At 32.4% G+C, this 23,489-nt stretch overlaps 1 protein-coding gene across 1 annotated transcript; it reads left to right on the top strand.

Annotated features, from left to right (window-relative positions):
- The first annotated feature begins 319 nt into the window (after window positions 1–319).
- LOC127720652 (RNA polymerase II subunit A C-terminal domain phosphatase SSU72-like) lies at window positions 320–22,845 on the top strand. The gene is made up of 5 exons (XM_052227375.1): window positions 320–576; window positions 3,519–3,662; window positions 17,286–17,425; window positions 18,404–18,522; window positions 19,870–22,845. Exons 1-5 carry the CDS (start codon window positions 500–502, stop codon window positions 19,969–19,971), a joined length of 582 nt encoding a protein of 193 aa, XP_052083335.1. The 5' UTR covers window positions 320–499; the 3' UTR covers window positions 19,972–22,845.
- Window positions 22,846–23,489: the final 644 nt, after the last annotated feature.

The following is a 23,489-nucleotide window of genomic DNA, read 5'->3' as shown; positions in this document are numbered from 1 at the left end:
GTTTTTCAGAATACGATGATGATATATATTTCAAATAGTGAAAAACAATACAGTATATGTCACAAATCATTTGCAAATGATGAAAAAATTACTTCGTTCTATCTGTACTTAATTTATATGTTATTAAATAAATACTTGGCATTAATACAAAGCAGAACAAATAGATAAAAAAATGAAAGAAATTATATAAAAAAAGAGTATCGGTGATTTCCCAACGAATAATGTACAAACGTAGCCTTTTTTTCCCCATTTTTGATTTCAGCAAGAATTCGTTTTAGCACATTGAAATCCGAAAAATTATTTCTACATCCGACATCCGGTTTGAATAAACGGAACATTTGATGAAAAATCTCTTGTATTCAATCAACAGTAATCTGCACATTTTAAGGGTTAATTCTATCTTTTAGGTTTCTTGATTTCGTTCACTTTCACAGCTCATATACTTTATATTCTGCTTTCTCGTAATATTCGAAGTTTGAGCGAGATAAGGAAATAAACAATGGGCGTAGAAATGAAAGTCGCTGTTGTCTGTTCGAGTAATCAGAACAGGAGTATGGAAGCTCATAGTTTCTTAAGGTGAGAAAGGGGATTATAATAAACACTAAATACTTCACTGATTTAACATGAAAATAAAGGGGGAAGGGGCTATTGTTGATAATACGGGGTCAAGGTCACAAGTGAAGGGGAGGTTATTCGTTCTGTTGTTTATTATCAATGCAAGCAGTCTGTTCCGTCATAATTTTGGAATGAAGTTCGTTAAGAAAGAGGTCCAGCTTCTTCTCTGGATCTTTACACCCTTTATAGGGTAACAATACTTACGTATGTTGAACAGTTCCACCTCCAAAAATATACAAAATAATGAAAATTAAAAATCACAACACAAAAACATTATTTACATCGGGAAGTTTAATGTTTTTATGACTTTTTACATGAGAAGTTAAGTTTTTATGTGGGAAGATTAAAGATTTTGTGACTTTTTACATGGGAAGTTTAAAGTTTTTATGACTTTTTACATGGGAAGTTTACAGTTTTTATTATACATGGGAAGTTCAAAGTTTTTATGTGACTTTTTACATTGGAAAGTTTAAAGTTTTAGGTCTTCTGATTTTAAATTTAGTATATTTATACAGATTAGAAAAATTCACCTATATATTTATAAGATAATTTGCAAAAAAAAAAATTATTTACTGAGAACTATAAGAATTCACCTATATATTTTTAAAGATAATTCGCTAAAAATTTAATCACTGAGTTATGAGAGTTAATAGAAGAATTATGCTTTCAAAAATATTTTTATAGATAACTCGCAAAATATTTATTTACTGTGAACTAAGCTATAAGATTTCATAGAAGAATTATGCTATCGATAATATAGTTAAGTACATTATCAATTATTTTAACATGAAAATTAGCCCCTCCCCCTTTGTTTTCATGTTATTACCAGCAAATATATAATGGGAACGGAGGTAGCCACTGTTGTAACTTGTATGTAAAAAAAATAGTCCATTGTATAGACCTATTTTTTTTGTTGGAGTTACATTTTATTTCCCTTGACTACTTTGTTGAGGACAAATTTTTTGGAATTTTATTTGACTAAGGCCTAATAAAAAATACTTTGAATCCTACCTACATTGATGATTCTACATGTACCATAATTTTTAGTACTTACTCTTTATATTTTGTTGTAATTTTTAACAATCACTATTTAATTTGAGTGTTGTGGAATTCCCCTGTTTAAACCAGTTAAAATTAAGGTTCATTTGAAAGAATTGACAAATATAGCAGTGTTTACACACAGAGGGAAGGTGTCTTAACATGGGCAGTGATAGGGAAGGACGTGCGCCTTGCGCCAATTGCGCTTATCGACCAGAAATGGTGCATAGAGTGACAAATGTAAGCGCCCGCGTGGAACATGATATTTTTCACTTCGTTTTGAAACATTGAGGTATCGTCAAATGGATTTCGGATCGTATTTCGTGACGCCATGTGTGAGTACACAACTGTGTAGTGTTTACTCCAATGATAGGAGCACCTATATATTTTTGGGACGTCTCGGGTGTTTTCCTATGGTAATAATAGCAACATGCGGTATGACTGATTACCCAAAAAACGTAATAACCATCATTCATGATATAATTTTTTATAAACAACTTTAAATTTGTGAAAATTGGCTAGTACAGGCGAGAATTCTTCTCTAATTATAATCTTTTAAGTAAGCTTGCTATTATTTCGATTGAAAAATTCAAAAGCCTTTTTATGAATAGCATAGTATTTGTCTCCATAAAAGGGGCTTAACTGTCCTTGTCAATTTTTTTGGTCTTTGGCTCGTTTTGACATTTTGTAAACATGCCTTCAGCGAATTGTTGTTGTGTCTTATCAATTAACGTTGCTCTCTACTGTTATCTTGTCATCGTGATGAAGTAATAATAATACAAGTGCAGAGGAAATGCCAGAAACGTCCTCTAATATGGAACGTCTGGAATAAGTATGGTATCGACTAAGACCCAAATTTAATGTAAAAAAAAACATGAACATGAACAAGGGAACAGTACCAGTTTTAACATTGTAAATAAAGGTTATCGTAAATATTGCTCGGTTTGGAAGAAGTTATTGTATATTCATTGAAATTGAAATTACAAAATCACAGGAACAATATCCATGATATTAATTAGAATCATACTTGTAAGTATAGTGAAATATACACTTTTTTTATTATTTTTTTTTATTGTAAACGAATGGCCCACTCATTTGACAACATGGCCCATTAATTCTAAAAATGGCCCATTGAATTTATTTTTGGGGGGCCTTGGGCCCATAGAGAAAAAATCCTTCCAGATCACTGCATGGGATTTTGCCAATGAGACAACTCTCCATCCAAGTCAAAATTTATAAAAGTAAACCATTATAGGTCAAAGTACGGTCTTCAACACAGAGCCTTTAACATGTTTAAGGAATGGCTGTAATATTTTTTCTGTCTATGAAGAAATAACATCAAAAATGTGGTGCACACTGAATAACCAGCGTAGCGGGTTATTTAAAAGTGCACCACATTTTTGAGGTTATTTCACAAAAAATATTAGTCATTTCATATCATGTCAGGATAGATGTGTATAGAAAAATAGATTTAAGAGTTGTTTTTATGTCCATGCCGTAGCAGAGTGTTAACCTTGTCCGTCCCGTCCGTACGTCCACAAATTTGGTTTCCGTTCTCTAACTTTAGTTTGCCTAAACCAAATGTTATGAAACTTATACACAATGCTTATAATCACAAAACGGTCTTAACTATGTGAATCCTGCATCTGTATGTGGAAGTTGACTCATGCATATTTACAAGTGGGGGCATATGTGGCCCATAGACACATTCTCCATTTATTTTAAGTGGGGACTATTAAAATAAATGGGGCATGAAGGTTTAAAAAATATCAAAATCAGCATGTAAAAAAGTATATCATGTATGTCAATAACTCTTGATAGAAAGCCTTGATAAATTTGTTTCATTATTTTATTTTTTTTTTCAGTAAAAGAGGATACAGAGTGAGGTCATTTGGAACAGGAAACCAGGTTAAGTTACCAGGTCCATCTTTAGACAAACCCAACATCTACGATTTCAACACAACATATGATGAAATGTACAAAGATCTCCTGCGTAAAGATCCAGAACTGTATCCCAAGCTTTACTCGTTACTTACTAGTTAATTTTTGGAGTATAAATAGATTGATATCATAATTCATTTAGGACCATTCCATTAAAATGAAGGTGGATTGGGAAGTTTTATTTTTGGACATGGGGATTGGGTCAATTAACATGTATGTAAATTAGTTGGTAAAGATATGATATAAAAATAATAAGGAGATCTGGTATAATTGCTATTGAGACAACTTTCCACCGAGATGTGTTGGTTTGTGGGGAATTTTTTTTAAATTCCGTTATTCTCCCCTACATTCATTTTAATGGAATAGCCATAGCAAAGCATACAAGTTCTATTTTACTCTCAGTGATTATGACTCGAAACATGTGCAGGTAAGTATACATCTGAAGTTTTAATTTTTTATAAAACTATTTTGTTCAGGAAAATCCTATACTTCAACAAAGCATTTTGAACTCAGATTATTTTAAATTAACATTTAATTGCTTTGTATCTATATATATTGTACATGTATGTATGTTAATTATTTATTCTCTTTTTCAGAAATAAACACATTGTTTATTGATAAAATGGTTTGTACTTTGTATTTAATGTGTAACATGATTGAAAGCGAGTTTACAATACATAAACGAATAATTCACCGATCTTTTTTAGTTCTGTTTATAAGTTCTCATGGAATAGTTTTGAATTTGGACAGAACACTTAATTTGAAAATTTGTGATTGTCTGCTGATGATTTCAAAATGGTAGGTGGGATATTTTCACAATCACCAAAAAAGAAAATGAACAGATTTTTAAAGTTTCATACAATTTGACAAGCACAATTATAAATGATTTGCACATGAGGTCATAGTTCAATGGATTGAAACAAAATTGTCAAAGGGAGATAATTTAAGTACACTTTAAAACTCTTCAAACATGTCTCAGAAATTTTAAGTTTTATAAGCATGTGGATTAATATAAGGAGAAAACAAGATCAAATTACAGTGATCATTGAAGATTTTTTATAAGTTAAAAAACTATATGGGATCTGTTATTTTTAATTTGATAGATTTTTTTACCCTTTTTACTGCTAAATTGTTATATGTATTAAAGGTCTTTGTACAAAGCAATTTAGAATGATAAAAAAGATGCGAAAAAATGTTCACTAGTGGGTGTTTTTATCCATTGTTCTCATGTGATTTAAAAAGTCCTTTTGTTTAGATAACTGCTTAGTTTAAGTATAAAAAAGAAGTTAAAAATTTTCAGAATTTTCAATTTTCAGTGTTTATGATCCACTAAAATGTCCATAACAAAAGTTAATGGTTTCTTGGAGGGGGCATTACCTAAGTTTTTCACCAGCAAACAATAACACATTTTCAAATGAACAATAACAGATTATGGAAGTAAGGTGTTAGATTTGAACATTTCTATGTGTTTATTAGGTTGTGGAATTGGTTTGTTGGATTCATTTGCTTTATAATATCTTGGATCATTTATTTGACCTGGAATGTAATTGAAGGAAAATCTTTTGTTTTGAGGTCATATTAGCTTTGTTGAGGCTTTGAAAACTCTTTTCAGAATAATAATATATACATGTTACTTGTTGACAACTGTTGATTTTTATACGACCGCAAAAAAATATTGCGGTCATATATTGGTATGACGTTGGCGTCGTCGTCATCCTCCGAAGACACATTGGTTTTCGCACTCTAACTTTAGTTTAAGTGAATGGATCTCTATGAAATTTTACCATAAGGTTCAATACCACAAAAGGAAGGTGGGGATTGATTTTGGGGGTTATGGTACCAACAGTTAAGAAATTAGGGGCCAAAAATAAGCATTTTTGTAACTTCCAGACATAACTTGTTTGTTAGTGTATGGATCTCTCTGACATTGTACCACAAGGTTCCATATCACAAAGGGAATGCTGGGATTAATTTTTGGGGTAATTGCTTCCAAATTTTAGGAATTAGGGGCCAAAAATGGCAAAAAACAAGCATTTTTCTTATTTCATGACAATAACTTGTGTGTAAGTGTATGGATCTCTCTGACATTGTACCACAAGGTTTCATATCACAAAGGAAATGCTGGGATTGATTTTGGGGGTAATTGCCTCCAAATTTTAGGAATTAGGGGCCAAAAAGGGGCAAAAAACAAGCATTTTTCTAGTTTCATGACAATAACTTGTGTGTAAGTGTATGGATCTTTATGAAATTGTACTACAAGGTTCCATATCACAAAGGGAAAGCTTGAAATGAGTTTGGGGGTAATTGCCAAAAATAAGCATTTTTCTAGTTTCCAGACAATAACTTGTGTTCAAGTGTATGGATCTCTCTGAAATTGTACTGCAAGGTACCATACCACAAAGGGAAGGCTGGGATTGATATTGGGGGTAATTGCCTCAAAATTTTAGGAATTAGGGGCCATAAAGGGGCAAAAAAACAAGCATTTTTCTAGTTTCAGGACAATAACTTGTGTGTAAGTGTATTGATCTTTATAAAAATGTACTACAAGGTTCCATATCACAAAGGGAAAGCTGGGTTTGAGTTTGGGGGTAATTGCCCTAAACGTTTAGGAATTTGGGGCCAAAAAACAAGCATTTTTCTAGTTTCCAGACAATAACTTGTGATCAAGTGTATGGATCTCTCTGAAATTGTACTGCAAGGTACCATACCACAAAGGGAAGGCTGGGATTGATTTTGGGGGGTGATGAATCATAAGGGGGTTCAAAAAATTTGGGGGGGATTTTTTTTCCCTTTTTTTCTTTAAAATTTTCCATTTTAAATTGGTTATTTCTGATTTATATATAAAAGCAAATAATAATGATATGGTTTGAATAGGTAAATTAAAAAAAAATTAAGTTCTTAGACCACATTCATTCTGTGTCAGAAACCTATGCTGTGTCAAATATTTTAATAACAATCCAAATTCAGTGCTGTATCAAGCTTGAATGTTGTGTCCATACTTGCCCCAACTGTTCAGGGTTCGACCTCTGCAGTCGTATCAGGCTGCGCCCCAGCGGAGCATTTTATTGGAAAGTAAAATTAGCATTTGGGACAAATTCTTGTAGAGCTTTGAACACAAGTCTGATGATGTTCATTGCAAAGGAATGTCCTCAAAATGAAATGACACCCTATAAATTTGGTGTGTTTGAATCACTTAAAAAATACACTATGAATTATGAATAGAAGAGATATTTAAAACTGCATTTATTTTAAATGCCAGTTCTTCAAAACAATGTCCAATGGAAATTGGACCATTTCATAAGCATCACAAGTGTGTCAATTGGCTTTGGGCAGATTATTATGTTGTACAGTCAAAACGAACTAATGGATAAACAAAGGAAACTTTACCAGATTTACTACTTCAATTCTTTTTTAAATTACATTTGTTGAAGCATTTTAAGCATGGAGGTGGGCGAATTACATTACCTTACAGGAAAAAGAAACTAAACTTATTGAATTTTTTTGTAGAAAAGGGGTACAATTCATTAGTTGAAGGGTTTAATATTAGCAAAAACAGGTACAGGTTTACCCATCACTTGGTTTTGATTGTACATCTTGGTAATGCTTATCAATCTAAAAATTGACTTCATGGTTTGAAATAGAAACACTACAAACACACTGATGCATCAGATGCCATGAAAACAAATTTATGGTAGCAGAGTACAGACCTCCTTGGTCAAATAAAACATGAAATAGCGGTAAAGGTAATGTCAAATTTTGAAACATCAGACGTTGTATGAATTTCCAGCATAAAATAGTGTTCAAACACATCTTCAGATATTCTTTGCTAATGATAATGTAAAGTGGTTTGTTTTCTCAGAGTTTAAATTTTGTGATTTAATTAAAGGGCCAAACTTGTTTGCAAGGTTTTATTTTTATCTTTGATTTGTTTCATGCCTAGAGATTAAATTTAAGCAAGGGGATATTTTCATAATTCATTCTTTATTGGTACATTAGTGTTGGAAAACAGTTCTGACTTAACATTATTTTACCTGAAGATGATTGAATTAAAAAAAAAATATATGTTTTACTCTTGAGAGCTGATACATTGGCAGAATCTATTTCTCCTATGAAGTAACTCTTGAGTACTGTACTGTAAGTCCAAAAATAATTGCGTGCATTTATTATTGCGATTTTTGAAGAATGAGCAAAAATGTGAGATTAATAAATGTGATTTCATAAAAATCTGCATACATTTATATGTATAAGATATCAGAATGCAATTCTTATTAATGGGATAGTCAGCCAGTCACATTCGCAATAATTTCTGAATTTGCAGTACATGTATTTTGAAGTACTTTCGTGAAAAATCAAATACCCCAATTTAAATCAACATATGGTTTATCAAAAATATATTCAACTGCACAGATACAGTTTAAAAGTAGAAAGAAATAGAGTTATCACTGAAAATGCTGGACAAGTCATAAAATGTTTGTAAATGTTTTACCATAATGGGGCATTACTTTTACCTATTTTCAATGATGCACACTGCTATATATGATTAAAAGTCATGGTATTTGGAAATGAGACAGCAATCCAAAGACGAAAACTGAAAGACATCTTGAGGTCAACATGTGGTCGTCAACAGTAGATGAGTGTTTATACTATATACATACACATTTGAACATTGTTTTCAATTTAGACTTGGTTGTACATATACATTTGTATATTGACCGAAGCACGTTAAAATCTAGAAAAGAAACATATATAGAGTTACCATACAGTTTTCAACAGTAAACCAGATTCTATAATCAAGTGTGAATTCTGGTTGTTGAGTCATATTCAACCTCTTCAGGGATAAAATCATTACTTCAAAGTCGGGCTAAAACAAATCAAAAGGTATATATTGCGTAAAGGTTAATAGTCCACTTCAGCAAAGTAGATTACTGGGGAACCCTTGTGATCCATTTTGCTTTTAACACCCAGTTCTATATGTATAGACAGGCAGGCAAATCATTTTAGGGTCAAACCCATCTAAGAAGATCCAAAGGACACATGATTATACCGTTTCAGGTTATACGATAAGTTAAAGATGTTGATTTATGTACCATTGTAAAAGTAAGGGTAGGGTTCATTTACACTTGTCAAACTGAACACCAAAGAAGGTTGCTCTGAACATGTTTTCATGCTTCATTGACTTCAAATAGTTTTTTTCTCCGAGTTTATTTCTCTGTTGGGGGGTTAAGATTTGATATTCATTTTTCTAGTTGTCCTGAACATGCATGAAATATTTGCCACTGGACATTAAGCAAGCAAACAATAAGCAATCAATCATTGACATAGTTTGTCATTTTGGCTGACGTGCTTTGTAACAGAATTATGCCCCATTGCTCATTGAGGTATAGGGGCAATTCATATTACACAGCACACAAGCTGTGTCCATAAGAATTATCCCATAATTATCTTTTGGGAAAAGTGTTTATGGAAGAAGTTGTACTGAAGTACTGAAAATCAAACCTCATGACGACAACGGAAGCCTACAGCAATCCACCAGACTGACATTGGCAGATCCACTGATGAAACACTGAGAGAAAGAAGAATGGCTGATGGCATAGTGCAGATGTCCATAATCTGGTCTGGAGAGTCAAAGATCTGTGTTGCAGTTTTCAAGCATTTCAAAGTATCAGAATTGGGTTGTTTTATGTAACACGTATATATTTTTATCAAAATCAAATATAGTTTGTATGAAAAATTAGTCAATAGAACAAAGAGTTTTGTTTAAAATATTTCAAGATTACAATTATGATGCTTTGAATATGCAGCAATTTGATTGGTTGGTTCAGGGCCAATGTTTTTCTGGTTACCATAGCAACCAACCAGTTAGGTTGTAACAGGTAGGTCAGATTGGTGCAATAAACCAGTCAAAACATTACAGATTTAAATTAAAGCAATGCAGGCTGCCAAAAAAACAGCAATTGAAACTTCATTAAAGAAACCGACAAAAACAGATCAGAAACAAATGACGAACACCATTCCAAATTTGGGAAATGTCTGAAAAAACAAACACAACCAGATAACAAGTCTAAGCAATAGAAAAATATCAATTTTTGACACCTTGATCTAAATAACACAGCAGAGGATATGTATACAGCAATAATCTACAGTACCTGAAAGCAAACAAAAAGACAATTAAAACAACGTATTTACTTGTTATAAGAAAAAACGCAAGAAAATAAACCAAAAGGACGGAGCATACAGAATTAAAATGTGCATCCTTTGCTTGAAAGATAGATTCTTTTAACAAAATTGTACACAAAAAAAATTTCCAATATACAAAGATATATCAATAAAATTCCAGAAATATACTCAAATGCACAAATGTTTTTGTCGAAGACATTAACAGTACTTCAATGCTGACTTGTTGCACAACAAAAGTATTTCTTGCAAAAAACCAAACCAAAACACTCAGTTAAAAAAGAAAATAAAAGTTGGTTCATGGAATAATGGAATTGCATAAAAAATCCAACAAACTAAAATCTTCAATATGTTAATCTAAAACTGGCAGTGTAATTTATAACATGAATATATTCACAGCTCTTGCAAGTACAGATAACACTATTACAAATAAATCTGATTTCATCAGGTATTACCAAAAACAACAATACACACTTTAATACACCAATCACCTTGACATTAAGTAAATGGCCCTTGGGGGAAAAAGTATGTTCTTGAATTCTGCACAATTTTTGAGAACCAATATCACTAAAAAAACGATATTTGTTTAAAAGCAAAAATTGAAAAAAGGAAACCTAAGAAATCTAAATTTTTCTAAACTAGGGAGTACAATCTCAACCTAAGGTAGAAATTATAAGTGCACATTTTTTTTAAAGACAATTTAAAAAAGAAAATATTCATTTATTCTAAAAGCAGAAAGAAATTAATACTGGTTACTATTCTAAGCATACTTTGGGTTCTGAATTTTTAATTTGATCAAGCTCTAAGTGACACCATAACTGCTATATATAATATTGATATTTTGGAAAGCTTGTTGGGTAAAGAGTGTTGTTTGTTTTTAAATGGGGACCTTTTTATTAAAGGTGTAATGGTCATAAGTTTTTAGAATGTCTCCAGTTTCTTCTTCCTTGTGACCAGGTAATTGACAGAAGGCCTTGTTTTTAGCTCACCTGGGCCTGAAGGGCCCCATGTGAGCTTATGCCATCACTTGGCGTCCGTCGTCGTCTGTCGTAAACTATTTCAAAAATCTTCTCCTCTGAAACTACTGGGCCAAATACCTTCAAACTTTAACTAAATGTTACTTAGGGTGTCTAGTTTATAAAGTTTTGATCCATCGACAAACACAGCTAAAAATAGAACATAGGGGTCAAATGCAGTTTTTGGCTTATATCTCAAAAACTAAAGCTTTTAGAGCAAATCGGACATGAGGTAAAATTGTTCTATTGGTCAAGATCTATCAGCTCTGAAATTTTCAGACGAATCCAACAACCCATTGTTGGGTTGCTGCCAATAAATTGGTAGTTTTAACAAAATTTTGCAGTTTTTTGTTATTATTTTGAATATTATTATAGATATATATAAACTGTAAGCAGCAATAATGTTCAGCAAAGTAAGATCTACAAAAAAGTTAATATGACCATAATTGTCAATTGACCCCTTAATGAGTTATTTCCCTTTAAAGACAATTTTACACAATTTGTTCATCAAGTTTACTAACATTTAAAAATCTGCTCCTCTGAAATACAGGTGAGTGATTCAGGCTCTTGAGAGCCTCTTGTTTTATGTTCCTATCACTTCACGAGGCATTTAGTGTAACCTTTATGTCTCTGATATCCAAGCAGTTGTGCAAACTGTTGTTCCATGCATGTAAACATTTAGCAGATCAAATTTTAGTTTTGTTGCAGATGTCCTTATCAGGAAGTTGTGGTCCTTGGATTTGCAAATATGAAGATCATATTTTAATTCATTTTTTCTATTCTTTATAAATTTTGCCTGTTATTCTCTTTTCTTTATTTTTTGTCATTTATTCTCTATTATTAAACCCAATCCAGACCCTCATAGATGTCTGACCTGATTCTTCATATGAATTGTCTAGAACCAGGATTTGTTTAGGTACTTGCAGCAGTCAAGGAATTTGTGGCTTCTAACACACTCGAGTTGATATAAGACCCCTAGAACAGTTAATTAAAATTTGATTCTTGACCAAGTGTTTTTTTTACAAAACGTTGACGTCTTAAACTTTTGAGTTGTAGAGCCCTAATTACTTGACCATCAAACAACAAAAATAGTCCTATGTTTCATTTTACTTAAAGGCGAAGTTGATAATCAATAAAAAGATAAAGGAATGTTTGCCTGTTGCAAAAGTATAAATTATCAAAGGACATTTTAGAAATGGTTACAATGCAAGGACTTGAAAAAAATGCACACCCTCAGAATTCAATCAATAAGTCACATCAGAATACAGTCAATTAGTCGCATCAACACCAAGAATACAGTCAATAAGTCACATCAATATACATAATACATTCAACATAAAGAATACTGTGAATAAGTCACACCATCAGAATACAATCTGTAATTCACACCAACAGAATGCAATTGAGAATTTACACCAACAGAATGCAATTAATAATTTACACCAACAGAATATAATCAATAAGTCACAACAACAGAATATAATCAATAAGTCACAACAGAATATAATAAGTCACAACAACAGAATACAGTAATAAGTCGCACCAACAGGATACATTTGATAAATCTGTCAACACTGCAGTTGTGAGTTCCAATTCTGTTCATGGCATTGCGTTGACTCCAATCTTAATTGACTAGGATTTTCAGATTTCCTACCAAAGGTCGATGGTTCTCTCCGGGCACTTCGGCTTTCAACACCAATTAAAACTGACCGCCAAGAAATAGCACAATAGTGTTGAAAGTGGCTTTAAACACCAATCGGTTGATTAATCACACCAACAGAATACAATCAATAATTCACACTAACAGAATACAATCAATAAGTCGCACCATCAGAATACAGTCATTAATTCACACCAACAGAATACAATCAGTAATTCACATCAACAGAATACAATCAATCAAGTTGCACCATCAGAATACAATCAATAAGTTGCACCATCAGAATACAATCAATAAGTCGCACCATCAGAATTCAGTCATTAATTCACACCAACAGAATACAATCAATAATTCACATCAACAGTTAATAGTTCATATTTGCAAAATTCAATATATAAGTCGCTCCAATAAAATACAGTCTATAAGCCACACCAACAGAATACAATCAATAATTCATGAATATAGTCAATAATTCCCACCAACCAACAATGCAGTTGATAAGTTTGACCAACAATATACAATCAATAGTTCATACTTGTAGAATTCAGTAAATTAGTTGCACTATCATAATACAATTAATAAGTGACACCAAAAGAATACAAACAACATGCTCACAAATTAAAAGAGAACATTCAATAGGTCAAACCTACAGAGACCTCCACAGTTGTCTTATGGTAGGTTGCTCGCCTTGAGAGGGAGGTCTTCGATTTTATCCCTTTCTGGTGGGCTTGAACCCACCCCTACTGAAAAGTGGTCATTGTCAGTCTATTTTTCGATTTTAATACGACCTTGAGAGGTGAACATTGACTAAACTGACTTTCTTTGTCATTCAATTATAACCTTGTAGTTACAGCAGTCATCCATACTGACTGAAAGTAAATGTGACTTTACAATCTTGCTGGGGAAATGTTATTGGCAAGCCAAGTATGTCTAAATGTATGTTTTTACCGATTCTGACAAAACAGTGACCTAGATTTTACAGACCAGATTTCTTTTGGCCATATTAAACCTCCTTGTGTTCCTGTACCACCTATGCATGTATTTATGATAATAGTTGATACCTACAGCCCATACCAGTAACGTAGTGGCCATTAAAAGACTCCCACCCCCACTTGGGGGCTAAGCAGTTGAGGAGTAAAAGCAAAGATTGTCAGCTCACAGTATGAAAATGTGTCCTGGTGAGATGACATCTCCCCCACCCCCCAAAAGGTGTCTGGGGAGTAGATATAGAGTCACTTTGAACGACTTACAACTGGCAGTAAAACTTTAGAGCTAAAGTGGGATGTCCATTAGTCTGTGGGATATACAAGTATGCAGCTAGGGACTGTCAGATTGGGGACATTGTATTAAATGCCTATGTACAGAGTGCCACTCTCTCTGCATGCACATTAAAAACCCTTACAACAACTCTTAAAGGAGTCCATAGGTGGCCTATTGTAAGGATGAATTTCTGTCCCTTACCACTAAACCCTATTTTCCTATTTTTCATCTTGGAAGGTCTCTATGACAGGACCTTCCTTTTGTATAGTTTTTTTGTCCTCATCCTGAACATGCATGAAATATTTGCCACTGGACATTAAGCAGCCAACAATCAATCAATCAATATTGGGACTTATCTTGTGAACTTATGAAATCCTGCTCAGTGTGTTGGTCTAGTACAAATCAGTGTTCATGTTAATTTTGCATTCGCATGTTCTTTTCCTGAATATGCATTTAATTTGGCTCTGGCAGTAAATCAGCTATCCACCCATCCATCAATCAGACCAACAGAATAAGTCAATTATTTTCACCTTCCAAGAGCATACAGTCAAGAAGTCACACTAACCAACATCATACAGTCAATTAGTCATAACTACAGAAAAAGTAAATCCAACCAACAAAAGTACAATCAATAAGTCACACCAATAAATTACAGCCAAGAAGTCACTAACTAACAGAACACAGTTGATTAGTCTGAACAGAACACAGTCAATTAGTCTGAGCAACAAAAGTCCTGAAGTCAATCCAACCAAATGGACATTAAGCAAACAACAATCTAACCAAAAAAATACAATCAATATTCATCAATATAATACTGCCAAGAAATCGTACCAATACAACAGATTTCAATTTAGTCACACCAATCAACAGAATGCAGTCAATAGTTCAGACGAACAGAAATTGTCAATAAGTTCCACCAACATGCTAAAATCAATGATAGAATATAGTTGACGATCACACCGACAATCAGAATACAGTAAACAAGTCCCCATAGAACTGTCAATAAGTCAAGCCAACCAACTGAATACTGTCAATTCACAATAGCTAACAGAATAAGGTCAATAGGTCAGTCATAACAGAATAAGTTCATTATTTACACCAAACTAATAAGAGTACAGTCCAGAAGTCCCACCCACGAACAAAATAATAAGTCTCGCAACAGAATACAAAAATCCACCAAAATATTAAAATCAGTAAGGCGTGTCAATAGAATACAGTTGATAAGTCACACCAACCTACAGAATACAGTCGAAAAGTCACACCAAGCAATAGAATAGTTAATTATTCATTAATAGGGTCAATAAGTCACACTGATATACAGTCAATAAATTTCATTAATCAATCACAGTTGATAAATCATATCAACAGGACACAGTCAATAAATAATTCATTCCAACTGAAAACAGTCAATAATTTGTATAATTGCTCGGATTATTTGGTAGTTGGTGCATTTTTGGTAATCCCTTTTTTCAATTTTATGTATAAACCAAAAATGTAGTTTATTCATACAAACCAATAGAATACAGTCAAAAAGTCGCACAAACAGAATAAAATAAGTAGGTCACATCCGCCAACAATATAGTTCATTCATACTAACATTTTACAGTCAAAAAGTCACACCAACAAAATACAATTAGTAGGTCACATCCACCAACACTAGTTAATTCATACCAACCAACAAAATACAGTCGATAAGTCATACCAACAGAATACAATCAATCAGTAATACCAATACATTACAGTCAAATCAGTTATACCAACAGAATACAGTGAATAAGTCCTGCCAACAGAGTGCAGCAAATAAGTCCCACCAACAGAATACAATTAGTAGGGCACATCCACTTACAACATAGTTAATTCATGCCAACAAACAGAAAATAGTCGGTATGTCATACCAACAGAGTACAGTTAATAAGTCATACCAACAGAATACAGTCAATAAGTCATACCAACAGAATATAGTCATACAATACAGTCAATTAGTCATACAAACACAATACAGTCACTTAGTCAAACCAACAGAATGCAGTCATTAAGTCATATCAACACAATACAGTCAATTTGTCATACAAACACAATACAGTCACTTAGTCATACCAACAGAATGCAGTCATTAAGTCATATCAACACAATACAGTCAATTCATCATACAAACACTATACAGTCACTTAGTCATACCAACAGAATGCAGTCATTAAGTCATATCAACACAATACAGTCAATTTGTCATACCAACAGAATATAGCCAAATAGTCATACAATACTGTCAACATTCACAGTGCAGCTTATTTTGCTGTATGAAATGATATGCATTTGTATCATTGCACACAGCAAAATTAAAAGACGTATCAGTACACACAGCAAAATACAAACCCAAACTAATGCACACCGCAAAATACAAACCCCTTTCTAATGCATACAAACAGAATGCAATCTGAAATTTAGGCACAGAGAATGAACAACATAAGTGATTAATAAGACTATACACTCAAATGGTTATTCATCCCCATAGATACTCTAACGGAATTCATGCACACAGAAACTAAACAGGAATTAATGCAAACAGAAACTCTTGCAGGAACTCATGCACTCAGAAACTAAACAGAAATGAATGCATACAGAAACTTTTGCAGTAATTCATGCACACAGAAACTAAACAGGAATGAATGCAAACAGAAACTCATGCAGGAATTCATGCACACAGAAACTAAACGGGAATTAATGCAAACAGAAACTAAAAAAAAAACTTGTGCAGGAATTTATGCACATAAAACTGAAAACAGTAATTCATGTATTCATGCACACAGTAACTTAAATAGTAATTCTTGCACACCAAAACTTAAATCTCATTCATGCACACAAAAAAATCAAACAGTATTTCATCCACACTAATAACGAGAACAACAAATGCACACAAAATTTATGAATACACAAGAACATTTTAAAGCAGAAAACTTGAATGCATACCGTGCTGTGCATACAACACAAGCAAAAATCTCTAAGCTATACACTTTTCCAAGGGGCCTCTGTGGCCGAGTGGTCTTAAGTAGTTACTACTGTAATCACTAGCCAGTCAACACTGAGGTGTGAGTTCGAACCCCGCTTGTGCAGGTGCACTGGACTCCAATCTTAATTGACAAGGATTGTCAGTTTTCCTATCAAAGGTCCGTGGTTTTCTCCAGGCACTCCGGCTTCCTCCACCAATAAAAACTGGCCGCCACAAAATAGCCCAAAATCAAATCAAATTACACTTTTTCAGCAAGAAATTCAAGAATAGAATATTTACCACATAACTTTATCTTTATGTTTGATGTATTCTTAAGTTGCAGCTTCATACAAAAGATCATGTAATGAGAGGTTATAAGAATAAGGCTTCAATTTGGAAGCCATGAACCATAGTATTTGTATAGAAATCCTCTGTTGCCACATGGATGTGGACAATTTATACAGAAACAAGTCTTTGAACTGTGGTATGTAATTATTTATAAGTTTTTTCTATTATAATTGTATTATATTTTATTAAGAAAATTAGCTTTACACCTTAATTTACAAATCAAGAGTTTCCTTAACTAGATCCTTAGATATACACAGAATGGTATTCTACACATGTTGGACAGGAATCGTAGAATCAAACCCAAGCCCGAGAGATTCCAGTCGTGTAAAGATAAGTTTGATGTGGTCATTACATGTGAAGAGAGAGTCTATGATCAGCTACTTGAAGGTAAGTATTATAAATATCACTCTTCACCCTTGCCCACAGACCCTCCAGTCCAGGCATGCAAAATACATTTGGGCCAAAAAAAAAATCTACTACCGGTCAATATAATCTATTCAAAATTATCTTAAAAAAAAGTGTGGGCCTGCAGCTGTAAAATATCATTTTGAAGATTGGAATATACTAGAAAATGTACTTTAAATAGATTTTAAAGAATACAACAGTCATTCTTTATTTTCTCTTAATTTCAGTTATTGTGATATTTGATTTTGTGGTTTTGCCAAAGTCTGCAAACATTCCTACGGAAAATTTGTAATTTGTGGATATTTGAATTCATGGTTCCCTGTACCCACGAAATACACAGAAATTGGTATCCAACTAAGGGCTATGCCATTAAAATGTATGTAGGAGGGTAGGAACTGACTTTCAAAATATCCCTACAACCAAGAACCATTTTTTAGATAATTTTCCATAATGGTAATAGACGCATACTGAAAAAAGACCCATGACCCACATTCAATAATTAAACTTCCCTTCCTACCCTCCCACACACATTTTAATGGAATAGCCCTAATAATACAGAATCCATAGTAAATAAATTTACCAGTATAGAAAATGTTCTCAATGATACAATTGACCAATGTTAGTCTTTATTAAAGAACTTTAATGGACTATATTATGGATCTATTCTATGCATTAAAAAATATTTACGTGAAACATGTATGAGTAAAAGATTGGCTCATAGTCAGAATATTTGTCCTGGTAATGGCATGTCCATCTGCAAACTAGTACTGTTACCATGTGACCAAGCACAAGAAGAATCTGACTCATGTCAATAAAGTACGAAACTGGGGATATTCATATACATTTATGATTATATGCATGTATTACTTGCATCTGTACATTAAGCATCTACCTATCCATCTAATATTATTTGATTGCAATTCTAATAATGTAATAGACATTTTTTTCATGTATTGGCAGATATGGAAAGTCGGGAGAAAGACGACATGAACCCTGTCCACATCATAAATATTGATATACAGGATAATCATGAAGAGGCTACCATTGGGGCATTTCTCATATGTGATCTGGTTTCCATGGTAAGTTAATGTGGAGGCTATAAAGTGATATTCAGGAGGATTTATTGTGGTATTTGTCTGTGTGTCTAATTGTTCTTATTAAAATGAAAAAAAGAATATTTAGGAAACTGGCTGTACAAGTGAGGATTAAATGTACAAGTTAAAAATACATGACCAAATGGGAGATAACTCAAAAGAGAATGAAAATAGAATATTTGCCAAACTGGCTGTGCAAGTGAAGAATACATGTACAAATAAAAATACATTACCATATGGGAGATAACTCTCAATAGAACACAAAAGAATACTTGCCAAACTGGCTGTCCAAATTAAGAATATATATGTACAAGTTAAAAAGAAATTACCAAATAGAATGAAAAAATAATATTTGCCCTGTTGGATGTACATACAAGTTAAGGATATATGAATTCATTGGAGGTAACTTCTACTTAGTGTGTTACATTAAAAAAAAAATTAACATACAGATTTAAATTAAAAAAACCGATGCTGTGTCCCCATTAAGCTTTCAGTGAGCTCCCATTACTATTTTCAAATAGTTATTGTTTTTTTATAGTGATTAATAATATTTAATATGGAAATGGGGAATGTGTCAAAGAGGCAACAACCCAACCAAAGAGCAGAAAAAGATTGTAACACAAGGTTGACTGCTATACCCAAATTTTTAAAATTTTTACCTATTATGTCTATTTTTTTTATTCACACATTGTTTTCAATATAATAAAATTCTATGTGACTGTTATACAAGTGAGAGGTTAAGCTAGCTATAAATCCAGGTTTAATCCATCATTTTCTACATGAGGAAATGCCTTTCAGTGATATTGTTTGCCTCAAATTACATCCGAAATTCGGCTTTTTCTCCCAGAGAAAATTCCCAATTACTAAAAAAGATGGCTTAAAATTCCTCCCAATAAGTTTTACTTTTTTCCCAAAAGTGATGGCAATGGTAGTAATAAATGTAAATTTCGTATTCATGTTATTGTTTTGTCTTTCCCCTCCCCAAAAAGTACCTTTCAGGTTGAAAATGTCTGACAATCAAAATATACGTGATAAAACTGTGCAAAAAAGACAGTCAAGTTGAGCAAAAATCGGAGTTGGGTTTAAAAAAAAAATAAACCAATTTCCCAATTTCAATAAAAATTATGCATTTTTCCCCAAAAAAAACGGTAGAGGTAGTTTTTTAAAAAGACAACAATATCACTGCCTGTACCAAGTCAGGAGTATGATAGTTGATTTCCATTCTTTTGATGTGTTCAAGGTTTGATTTTGCCATTTGATGAAGGACTTTTTGTCTTGAATTTTCGTTTGAGTTCAGTGTTTTTGTTATGTTACTTTTCTTTACAATTTCAGTTAAGTGAGTCAGACGATCTGGATAATGACATTGATGAAATACTGCAGGACTTTGAACCACGATGTCAAAGAACAATTTTGCATACAGTCAATTTCTACTGATAACTTGCTCTAAGTATACTACCATGTGCTTTCATCTATGTTGTATTTGTGAGCTTGTCAAATGTTTTCACAGACCGGAGAAGAAAACTGGAACAAAACTTTATCATGTTGTAGATGGTAGACATTTAGATTCTTGTTTTTTTTAACCGGATTTTCGAAGGAAATATCAGTTATTGATTTGGGGATGTATGGCGGGCGGGCGGGCGGATGGGCGACTGCCAAACAGTGTCTCTTCAATAACATGAAAACGCTGTGTTGATTTTTTTTCAAATTTAGATATGTTGTTTTTTGTGACTAAATGAAGGTCAAGTTCAAAATTCACGATTTTAGTATTTCTCCCTTTTGAGTTATCGCCATTTTTAATATCCAAAAGTGGTATTTTTAAATATTTTTTATATCAGCAATGTCTTGGACGAGTTCAAAAAACAGTGCCAATCGATTATTCTAAAAAGAGTTATGCCCCTTTGAAACATTGATTATATGGAAAATTGCATTGTAAGTGCTCTCGTATGTACAATTTTTGCCAGATTTTTATCAAATTCATATCAAAGGTATATAACAACAATGTCTCAGACAATTTCAAAAATAAGTGATGACCAAATTATTTAATCAATTATCAAAATTAATTATTGTCCTTGGACAGAACAGATAAAATATACGCAATGCAGGGGACATTGGAACTCTGTTCTTTTATTAATGTTATAAAGCTTCTATATCTCCACTTTATGTTTATATTATTGTTGCTGTTAGGAATCATTTCTGTATTTTTTCTTTTTTTTTTTTTTTGGTGAGGGGGGGGGGGGGGGAGAGGGGGATCTCTCCTTTCTCTTAAACTCATGTAAGCTATTGTCATCATTTGTATAGCTCATAAAGATATTACTTTTCTTTTTTAGAAAAGTTAATTGATTTGTTTTATTGTCAAATAATGTGCATTGTTTGGGGAGGTTTTTTTTTACATTTTGTATAAATTATTAGACAAGAAATAAAAGGAAAAAAAAACATTTGACTTAAAGATGACCGTGTTGGCCAGCAATTCTATTTGACCTGTAAGACTGTGCATTTGTCAAGGAAATGCACAAATTTACCTGTCTAATGTTATTGCTGCTTCTAACTTTGTAAAGGTGAATGTATAACTTTGTAATTTTTGTTATCTTTTGCTTTATTTTGAGGATTGTTTCTAACAGATAGTTCTATTCAAAAATTATGAAAATGATGAATATGAAACTTTTATTCTCAGCTTCGCTGAATATTTTAACCAATTTCATTGTTAGAGATCATGCAATCCTTACTTCAAAGCACAGGTGCTTGGTAGGACCAGGACAGTACTGAACATATATTGCAGTCTGTCTTATCTGAACCCCAATCATAGCAAAACTGGGTTGAATTATAAGCTAAACTTAAAGAGTTAGTATTACAAGTGTACATAGATCATGAATCATATTTATATAGGTATCATGAGCTCAGTAGTCAGTACTTCGATACTGACATGATTTATAACAAACCTATCTAAAATTGTCCATTAATAAATTTTGAAATTATTAGAAACTAAGGTTTCAACTCCCTCAGGCAAAGTCGACCTTAGATGGATTTGGCTATTTTTTAAGTCCTTTTTGTTAATATAGCTCTTTAACTGTTTCGGTTCTTATAAATCCTTGGCTTCAAATATTCGACTTTGAGCATTTCTGATGAAGGTAAATCCAGAAAAGTGCTTCTGACGCAAGAAATTTATAACGTGTTGTTTTCATTTTTTAGATAGCACACCGAAGTTGTTACCCAAATATTTTTTGTTGTTTTTTGTTTTTGTGTACAAAAAGATGAAATGATTAAACATTTTCAATGCTGTATTAAACAGTGATTTGGTATTCATATAAAATTCACAATTTTTTGTTTTTGAAATTGTTGATTAAAAAATAATTTTTCTTCCCTAACAGAAGATGAAGAATCCACCTTTTCTTTTATTTTTTTTAACTTTTTTAGATAAAAGTATGTTGTCTTTGCCAAGAAATTTACTTTTTGATATGTTCAAATTACTGGTGGAGTAGTGTATTAATTACAACCAGTAATTGTGATAAAATTTGCATTAAAAAATCGTGAAGTGTTTCATAGATTGATATATTGAGCATCAGACATGACATATTTATTTTTCTAGAATCTTTAGACTGGTCAAGAGTTTCAAATATTATTGTTTATAGCATGCAATGCAATGGCATATGCAGCTGATTTTGGAATTATTGCATTATCAATTCATATCTTATTTACAGCAGTCAAATGAATAATTTTTTTATGTAAGTAGTGAACAGTTGTTAAAATATTTGTACAGGAAAATTGTCTAAATATAAATCTGTACATAAAGGTAATAGGTATCTTATTTTTTGTCTGTACAGGAAAATTGTCTAATTTTTTTTGTCTGTATAGACAATTAGCCTGTATCTTATTATTTGTCTGTACAGGAAATTGTCCAAATATTTGTATGTACAGGAAATTGTACAAATATTTGTCTGTACAGGAAATTTTCAAAATATTTGTCTGTACAGGAAATTGTCAAAATATTTGTCTTTACAGGAAAATTGTCTATTTGTTTGTCTGTACAGAAAGGTGACAGGTATCTTATGATTTGTTAGTAATTTCATCTAAGTATTTTTATGTACAGAATCTTTGTCTAAATACTAAATACCATTTCTAAATATATGATAGTACATGTACTTTGTTGTATTTTTTTGGGGACAGAGACTCTGTCTAAATATTTTTCTCTGCTGTAATATTGATTACTTGAAGGATACATTTCCTTTATAGCAAGGAAATCTGTTGATTGTTGATTGTTATATTTTGTAAAAGTAGGTCTGATAAAGTCAATAAAATAATATAAAACATTAATTGGTATTGTTTAGTCTGTGCCAAAAGTATAATGATAAGAATATAAAAGAGGGTAACAAATAACCACAAGCTAAAGTCAGACATACAACTTTATTATAAAAAAAACCAAAATCAAATATACATTGTTGAAAAAAATGCAAAAACTATATTTGGTATATGGGACCCTGGCAAGGTATACATTGTCTGTTAGATAGGGTTCACTTGACCTCAAGCTCAATTCTTGGATCAGTGACCATGGTTAATTTTTTGATGGTCAAGGTCGTATATCAGAATGATATAAGCAATAGTTACTATATTTTGTGTATGGAATGATTGTAGGGGCACATGTCCCACTTGCAGGCTTTGTCTGACCTTAATCCATTTTCATGGTTTATTTGACAATGTAAAGGTTTTTCCGGTTTAGTCTATTTGTCATATACTATAAGCAATATGATCACTGTATTTGGTGCATGTAATGACTGTAAGGTGAACTTGTCTGTCTGACAAGTTTCATTTCACCTTAACCTCATTTTCATGGTTTATTGGTCAATGTTTCATGGTTTTATCCATCTATCAGATATGATAAGCAATAGGTCAACTACTAATATGTTTGATGTATGGAAGAATTGTAAGTTGTATTGTCTGGCAGGTTTCATCTGACCATG

The sequence above is a fragment of the Mytilus californianus genome, unplaced genomic scaffold, assembly GCF_021869535.1.
Source record: "Mytilus californianus isolate M0D057914Y unplaced genomic scaffold, xbMytCali1.0.p SCAF_11, whole genome shotgun sequence".
Lineage (NCBI taxonomy): Eukaryota > Metazoa > Mollusca > Bivalvia > Mytilida > Mytilidae > Mytilus > Mytilus californianus.
This window is presented reverse-complemented; position numbering and strand designations above follow the sequence as displayed.